Source organism: Indicator indicator, chromosome 14, assembly GCF_027791375.1.
Source record: "Indicator indicator isolate 239-I01 chromosome 14, UM_Iind_1.1, whole genome shotgun sequence".
NCBI lineage: Eukaryota > Metazoa > Chordata > Aves > Piciformes > Indicatoridae > Indicator > Indicator indicator.
Genome location: NC_072023.1, coordinates 14,577,078 through 14,586,101, shown reverse-complemented (window position 1 = coordinate 14,586,101; position 9,024 = coordinate 14,577,078). Strand labels below are relative to the sequence as shown.

Genomic DNA, 9,024 nt, shown 5'->3' with positions numbered 1-9,024 from the left:
AAGTGCCTCAACTTTATGCAAGAATAGATATGTATGATCTGATACAAAATTTTGCATCCCGTAGTATGTGCAAAATAGGTGCACGTAGGTGCACAAAATATGTGCAAAGTAGGACTTTGTAACTGGTCTCAATATGACCACACAAGCAAAGAGCATTTCTTAAAACCTCTGCTACTTCAAGGTTTAAACTGACGTCACAGCTCTTTCCCAGTCGTAGCCCAAGGTGTATTAGAATCTTGCTGAGGGGATGCCTGGTTCATTTAGTGAAACACAAAGTAACTCTCCTGCTACAGCAAGCACAAACCATTTCTGTTTGGAGGATAACTGTGCAGTAGGCAGTGTCTCCTGTTTGGAACTTAACTTCTGCAGATGGATTTATTAATGCTGCAGCAGCTTAAAACAAGAGCCACGTGTCATCCCTTAGGCTCTGGATATAATGCAGGGTGGCACTGTGGGGATGAAGTTGTTACAAAGTCAGTTTACTGCTAGCTTTAGAGAGGTGCCATTGAACAGTACTTGTGGTGAGCATTGCTTCAGGTAAGCAAACCTAGCTAAACTTGGCAGTGAAAGCTAACGTGCAGCAGTGTCCATGGCCACAGCTGTAGCAAGAAAACGTGGAATCGCCTCCACTTGCTGCTGTTGCAAGTGTTCATGGGTATGTGATTTGTCAAAGCCAGAGTCAACAACTGTTTGGCAACAGCTTGATGTGATTGCATTGACAAAGCCTGTGCAGGCAGCTGAGTTGAGGTTGATTTTTAGAATAAGAGCACTAGAAATACTTTAGAAGACTTCAAAAAGTCCTGCCTCTCTCAAACATGCCTATTCCTATTGAAAATTGAAGTACTCCTAGGTGAAGGTGGCTCTTGCCCTGAAACTATTCTCAAAGGACTCTTGATATCCCAGTGTTCTCTGTTGCTGTCCCAGTCCTTAGCACACTTGCTTGAGAGGGGTGCTTGAAAATGGTTTTGAGTCAGTACACTGAGCAGTGAGTGTTAGAGCCCTCCTGCCTGCAGCCAAAGTGGTGTTCTGGTAATAAACTCTGCCTGTTGGCAGCCACAACAGGGAAGGGACACTTCTACAGTGCTGTTGCTTGGGGAAGCTTCATTTTCAGCTCCCATTAAAGAGCACAGGGAAGGGAGGCTGCAGGATAGAGCTCACTCTCTCTGTTCAGGGACTGAATTTACTTTGTCTCCTTTCTACCTATATTTAAACATTAACTGGAGTGATTAGATAAGAACCTCAGCTTTTCTTAAGAGCCTATCCCCTGTGTATGAAGAAAAACTTGACCGCACTGACAGTGCCATGTGTGCTTCCATATCACTGTTGTAGTTATGTTTGTTTTTAAGCCAGCCAGCTTTTGGGAGGTGTCAAGAGTTTGCTCCGTTTTGAAATACTCTCAGGGTTTTTTTTGTTACCCTGTTGTGTGGACAGGTTCTGCTTCAGTATTGTCTGGCATGGCTGTGATACCAATGCAAGTGCTATGCATCAGCAAGATTCAACTACTTCTTAAAAAAAAAAAACACAACCAAATAAGCTCATTTTCAAGCTGGATGTGCAACTCTTGAAACTGGGACAGTAATAGTTCTTGAGAATAGTGTTCCATAGAAGAATTCCAATAAGCTACGCTTTCTACGAGTGCATTAGTGGTGCTGTCAAGAAGCACATGGAATTTGCATGTGATGCTGGAGGAACAAACTTTCATTTAAGGTTCCATAGCAGTTCACATTATTTGCATTGTCAGAGCTTCATGCTTACATCATCTGCTCTGTGATGAAGAAGGGCACAACTGCAGAAGTTATGTTGTGGTTGGTTTTTTCAACAAATGTCGTGGTTGCCATCTTGCATTCTAAAATAACATGCTGTGATAAAGGGATTTAAGTCTATAGCTTTCTTCATGTACTACCTCATGAATAGTACAGTCTCCTAATACATGCTACTATACATGCTGAAGAGCCTTCTTGTTAGCAACTTCTGCAGCTTGCTCTTCATTTACAAGGACAGTGTTAAAAATGACCATGTGGAAACTATTTAGTGTAACCACCCACAAGGGCATCTGGAAGATGGCAAAAAGAACCAACCAAAAGAGGTCACATTCCCAGTCCAATGGCACAATGTGGGTATTTAAAACTAGTTTCTTGAAAGAGCAAGAAGGAGCTTGTTATACCTGTTAAAGGGAACAGTGGAGCAGCTCGAAGCACAATGACAAGTGTGTTCTCCCTGATCTTGTGTTGCACAGCTTTCCTGCCAACGAAAGACTTGACTTTGCAAATAGCTCCATGTGTGGAGGAAGAGAATGGGCAAGAGCCCTGTAGTTTGGCAGTGCTTAGCAGTTAGGGGAATGTCAGCCTGCAGAAATCTCTGTGCAGGTAGTAAACCCTATGAACCATAAAAAAGGTTAATATTCTGCTGGTAAGATCCTTCATCTAATTCTTGGCTAATGAAAGAGCTTAACTGGCTGTGAACACTATTCTCCTAAAGTCTCCTGGAAGATTAGTGTTTGCAGCAAATTCTATCACTAGTATATCTGAAATAGAACAAAGTTTGTCAGGAGTTTAAGTGCGGATACTAAACAAAAGTAATAACTGCTACATTACATACTAGTACTAGGAATAATTTGGATTTTAAACACAGAAAAATATTAATCTTTTGTTTTCCTAGGGACAAGAGATATAGAAAGTAGTTAGAAGATGGATTGCTACTTGTTCAGCTGCTTTGAAAGATTATGGTGTTTTCTGTTGCTTGAATATGCAAACTGAAATGCAACAAAGAGGTTAGTACCAATTCAAGGTGAAATTTAAGAACTAAACATTAGAAAGAGGATGCCTAAAACAGATGAAGCTTTCTCCACAGCAGGCTATGGCAAAAGGCTTGGAGGCTAGCACTGAAGATGTCTCCCTCAGTTTACACAGAGCCAAATTACCTCCTTCCCTTTGCATGTGATAGCAAAGAACCAGTCTAGAGGAAGCAGTACTAGAAGTTATTTGCAAGACTATAAATCAGTGATTATTCTGCTTTATTTTTTGTGCTTCTCAGACAAAATTTTCCAGAAATACTTGCTCCATCTTTTTCCCTGTTTTTCAAGAACTTGTGAAACATGGGTAGACTGCTGTCTGGTAAGCTAGCAGCATACCAGCCTTCCCAGGGCTTCTCAGGCATGTAACCCAGACTGTATTGTATCACTACAGAGCCTGAGTTCCAGTTCATAGCTGAACTGTAACTAATCAATGCATTTTAGTACATGTGGACTGCAGTCAAAAAAAAAACAAAAAAAAACAACAAAAACAACAGAAACAAAACTTCCGTAAAATACATTTTTTTGCTCCCTCCTCTGTTCCCATCTACTAGAATAAAGCAAGCAAACAAACAAAAACCCAAACCAAAACAATTGCAGAACCCCAAACTTGATTCAGAGGAGGTGAAGAAGAGGTGAGCCCCTAGTAGCAGAGCTTGCATTTACAAAGAGCAATACAAAACTTTGCACTGGTACCAAGATGTTCAGTCTCCATAGCAGTAGCCTATATGCTTGCCTAGGAGTAGCTTTCTAGAATGCCCCCATACCATTACCTTACTGCTCTAAGGCAAGGTTACATCATTAAACCGTCGTATCCCTTGCTGAGTTTTACAGGAACTTGAATCCCTTTCTCACGCTTGAAAAATCTATAGGCATACTCTCAAGTTGCCATAGGCCCATCACACAAAGTACAGAAGGCTTATGATTAAAATCCTCACATCAAAAGCAAGACAAGGTTGGGGAGGAGAAAAGGAAAAAAAATTTATTTCATCCTAGCATGGATTTAGGCCATTACTGGTACCTTGGAAACTTCACTACTCCTAACCAGTCAATGTGGCAAGACAGATCACTAATGGCAACAATTCTTGAAAGATAACTTTTCTCACCCTAGGAAGGTGGTTAGGACCTCAACGTATCATATTCTGCCTGCTATGAAACCCCAGGGATGTCTTCAGGTTTGTCTGGTGAGGAAGTCAGTACAGATGTGAAATCATGTGCTCTTCACAAATGTTACTAAGTTCCTTGGGATGAGTGGCTACATGCCTGACATCAGGACCACTCCTAAATGAAAATTTGAGCAGCAATGGCTTAGTGCTGTCCAAGCGTGTATCAGACTTCAAAGCCACAGGCAAAGAGTGAAATGCTTGCACTACAACAAACAGCATAGCTTAGAAGGGTCAACTCAAAGCAGAGCTCTGGTGCGTATTTGTCTTCTGACACAGCCAGAAAATCATTTAAGGCTATAATTAAAGGCAATAATTTTTATCGTTCTCTTTGGTTAATACAAGGGCTGTCAGCTTCCCAAGTCCTACCAGTCTAGAAGTTCATGTTTAAATATCAGCTGCCATGTTCAAAGGAACCTGTGTTACCAACAGAAGCAACCTCTGAAGATACTTACAAGCCAAAATGGCAGGTATAGATATCAAGAGAGATGGCTTGAGGCCACATAGCACACTTTCATCGAGTGCATAAAATTAAATCAAGCAGCCTCAAAAGAATGAGGAGTTCCAAATTCTTCCTGAAATTTCTTCAACAGGGGCACTGGGTCTTCTCCACACTTGCACTAGCAATCACTGGCCTGGAGTCAAGGTAGATGCTGTTTGGAGGGTTCTCTCCATGAAGCTGTAAAGTGTTTCGGGCTATTAGCTCCTTAGCCATTAACGTGAACACCTCTTCTATGTTTTGAGCTTCTTTTGCTGATGTCTCCAGCACAGCCAAGAGCCCATACTTCTCTGCCAGTGTGCAGGCATCTTCAAAGAGGACTTGGCGCTTATCTGGTGAATCTGATTTGTTCCCTTAAAAGAAGGCAAACAGATAATTCAATAGTATACCAAAAATGATCTTTAAATGCAGTAAAATAATTCAGTTTTGTTAAAAATAGATTTATGCTAAGAGTTGCAGGGGGGAAAAAACCCACATAGAATGTGGATCTAAACTGCAGCTAATCACATGATGATATCAAAGGAGTCAAAATACAAACAATAACTAAACCACTGTGTTTATCTATTTACTTGCTGCAGGCACCAGAGGAGTATTTGGAAGCAATGCTTGGTCCCTGTTCTCTGGTGGTTTTAAACACTAAGTAGCAAAGTGGATGTTCATCTGTGAAGATCTGGAACATTGTTGTCTAAAGCAGACCTCCCAAAAAACCCCATCCTACTGAAACCCATAGAGAAACTGCTCAACTGTTCATCAGATTTTATCATGACCTATTTATACAAGTCAGTAATTTTAAGAAAGGAATTCATACCACCTATCTTAATGCCCAAAATGTATATGAAGTTTATGCACATAGAGATTAAACTTTCGCTTGAAGCAGTTCAGCCTAAATTTGTCATGAGACACCTCAGATATAAAGTACCTTGGTATGTTTATGTAGTTAGAGCATGTGTGGAATTATCATTTCTGGTACACGCAGTACCAGAGGGCTGAGGCCCCCCACTCATGGTTTCAAGACAACCCTTCATCAAATTCAGATCTTGAATTTGGAGCATATATAAGCTCTCCTCCCATTCAGTTTTTCTAAAAGAAAGCAAACAACAAACCAACTGACCTCACAAAAGAAAATCAAAATCTCCCCAAACCCACTTTGCTTTGGGGTTGTTTGCCACCTTAAAAAAAAGTCTCTGCTCTTTCCTCCTCCTGTTCTGTGTTAGAAAAGTGTGTGACATGGCTGTGTCATTAAATGTACAAAGACTTCCTGACAAGGTAACTAAAGCAAACAACACCAGCTATGGAGGAAAGTGCCAAGCTGGATTACTGACAAAAAGCTTTATTTTTACCAACTTCTTTCTTAAAAACAACATCCACCACACACAGGTAAGTCTTGTTAGACTAATGAGAGAAGTTAGATAAACCCTACCAAAGTTCAGTTTCTCCCTGTGCTTACTCATTTAAATCACTGCAGTTACATGCAGGTCTAAATTGGTGGTGGTTTTTGGGTTTGGGGTGGTTTGTGTGGGGTTTTTTGTTTTGTTTTGTTTTCCAGAGGAAGAATAGGAAGTCCCACTATAGCAGAGGTAATTTGTTGGGAGCACCCATAGAAGCTTAAATGCCACACCTGCTGTGCTGTGGGGCTCAATGCTGCCTATTCTCAAAAGCCAGTTTGGGCTGCTGCAGCTTTACACATTGCTCTCAGCACAGTGCCACATCGGAACAGGCAGAAGCAGGGGAATGAAAATAAAGGCTCTTGTCATTTTACTGTACCCATTCTCTCCTTTGGGGGAAGGAAAAGCAATAATAACCTGAAACACAAATGGAAAGAACCGCTGCTTCCTATCAGCTCCATGCTCAGCAATTTCTGTCCATTCCTTTCCTCAGGAGGCAATATTTCTTGAATGCTAGTGGAATAAAATAAGGATTGCAAGCAGTCAGACTACTTCATGCTCTGCAAAAGCCATGTCCCCATCTACTGTCTTACCTTATTGGAGTCCCATTACAGAGCAATGCAGATGCGTGTCAAAAGAACAGAGAAGAAAGATGAGAACAGGAGTTGTGTTTCTCTGCATGTTCCCTTTCATCTTGAATTATTGAGCTGCTAAATTCCTGCAGGTCAGGAGTATAGGGTCAGACTTACTGCAATTCTAACCTTAGTGAGGTTGTCCCTGCTTGCTAGACCAGCTTGCTGCATTATTCCAGCAGGAAGAACAAGTCAAAAGGTTTCGTTGTCTGCAGTGCGACTGGTCCTTTCAGGACCAGGATGTGACTTTCATTTTTTTTCTAAGTATTCTCTCTTAATTGAAACTACATTCTTCTTTAATGCATAGTTTAAAGATGCTTTAAGTAGTGGGGGGAAAGTGAGAAGGATTTTTATATACATATTTAAAAATCTACATAACATTTAAGAATAGATTCCTACCAATTAACATCATGACCAAGTTTGCAGCACCATACTTTTCAATTTCATTAATCCAGTGAGGAATGGATTCAAAAGTGGACCTCCTAGTAAGGTCATAGGCAAGGATGGCCCCATGAGCACTCCTGTAATAAGACTGGGTTATTGTCCGGAAGCGTTCTTGGCCAGCTGTGTCCCACACTTGGATCTGTAAGAGAAAGGAGAGAAATTGTGAAGACCAGTGAATGCTGCTTCCTCGGTGTTTGCCATCAGCATCTATGCTTTTGAAACTGCTTGTGTAAAAGGTAGGTAGATCTGTCCCCCAGTTCACTCTACTACAGCACAGTGTGGCTTTGTGCTCTCCAAAGCTGGAGAGACATTTACGTGGTTGTAAAGACAATCTGCATGGACCAAAGAGAAAGCTCAAAGAGTAAAACCCAGCTTTGCTAAGAAACCAAGAAATCCAGGTTCAATAACTGTACCAAGATATAGAACATTACAGGCATTTAATAGGTAAGGAAGAAGAGCAACAACACAGCCCTGATAAAGTGCTGGGCAGAGCAAAGGTATGTAAGGGCACACGTTAACTTTCATCTGTGCACAGAAGTTTTAGCTACCTATTCTGGTGTTTGTCTCACTAGTCTTCCCTCAGCTCAATCACACATCAAAGCAGAATCTTTACAACCTAGAGAGTTTTCCCTCCTCTATCCCAACTCAAACCCCTCACATCTCAGAAGGAGGAGACACTCTCTCCAAGACAGATCCAGTTTTCAAGAACTTCCTGCACACAAAGTGAGAGCTTTCTCCACAGGCAGATCCCGGGGGCAAGTATGTACCCAAATTAGGGTGACTGCCTCCCTCGTGGCACTTCCCTGAGGGAAAGCTCCCCTCAAATACCGTGGTCAAAAAGGCAACTAGCCTTGCCTGCTGCCTTGAGCAGGGCCGAGCAGGAGATGCTGCTCATCCCACCCCTTCCCTAGCTTCCGCTTGGGAACGGCGACACAGTAATGGTGAGCAAGGACTGCTCACGGAGCGATCTGGGCTCGCTCCGGCCACCCACCTTTACTTTCTTGCCGTCGATATCCATCGAGCGCACAGTGAAGTCGACGCCGATGGTGTTCTGCTGCTTCTCGCTGTACTGCCCCGTCTTGAAGCGGTGCACCACGCAGGTCTTCCCCACGTTGGAGTCCCCAATCAGGATGATCTTAAAGAGGTAGTCGAAGGCATCGTCTGCGCCAGAGCTAGGAAAAGGCATCGCGGCTCCTGGGCGGGCCTGTGGTGGTGAGAAGCCGCCGCCCTGGCCTAGCTCACGGCAGTCCGGGAAGGGAGCCCCGCTGCCGACCAGCCGCCCGTTCACCTGTTAGCGCTCACCTGCTGTGACAGGTAGCGCTCGCTTTTTACCCGCCCCGGCCCTCCCGGGCTCGGCGGGAAATGTAGTTTTTCTCCTCCTCCTCCCGCTGCCCTGCCTTAGCCCTGCGGGCTCAGCGGGGGTAGCGATATCAAGCGATATCAGCGCCGTTCGCTCTTTACTGCCTGCGAAGGAGAAGGTGGACAAGGCGCCCGTCGCTCCGCGGGACAGAGCCGAAGTGCCCTGCCTGGCGGCGGCGAGGGACAAACTACAGCTCCCGCCGTGCCCGCGGGCCCCTCCCGCCGGAAGAGCCTCCTCCCTAGGACTTCCTGAGAGCCGTGCTGGCCGTCGGGCCCGGTATGCGGGGCGGGTGATTTACCTCCGGGACGAGGAGTGTTTAGTGTCTGTGGTGAGGTAGCGGTTGTATTGGAGCTGTTACGTATCCTGTCTCTGCTGGCTCAGCTTGGCTCGGCTCACCTCACCTTCCTATCCCACCCAGCCCGGCTGAAGACGTGGCTGTCTGCACCGGCACCCGGGTAGGGATTCGGTGAAGGGAGCGATCTACCTCATCGTCAGACTCGGCACGTCAGCGGGGCAGTCAGCCCGACCGGCCCAACCTTGCTACGCAGCGGGCGTGGCAGCGGGCGAAGCTGGCACCGTGGTCGGTCTCAGGTGAGTTGTGCCCGGCGCCAGGAGCGCGGCCTGTGTGCCACGCTGGGCGGCTGGGCCCAGGTCTCTCCCCGCAGAGGGAGGTTACTGAGGTTACCTGGGAGCCTGTCGTCTCCGCAGCCGGCGCGACCGTGCTCGGTCGATTCGGTGGTTGGAGGAGCC

The 9,024-nt window shown here is 44.7% G+C and overlaps 1 protein-coding gene across 1 annotated transcript; it reads right to left on the bottom strand.

Moving 5' to 3' along the window:
- Window positions 1-4,540: 4,540 nt before the first annotated feature.
- Window positions 4,541-8,100, bottom strand: RAB19 (RAB19, member RAS oncogene family). Its single transcript, XM_054386533.1, has 3 exons — window positions 7,906-8,100; window positions 6,870-7,053; window positions 4,541-4,806 (listed from the first exon to the last, which is right to left on the bottom strand). Exons 1-3 carry the CDS (start codon window positions 8,098-8,100, stop codon window positions 4,541-4,543), a joined length of 645 nt encoding a protein of 214 aa, XP_054242508.1.
- Window positions 8,101-9,024: the final 924 nt, after the last annotated feature.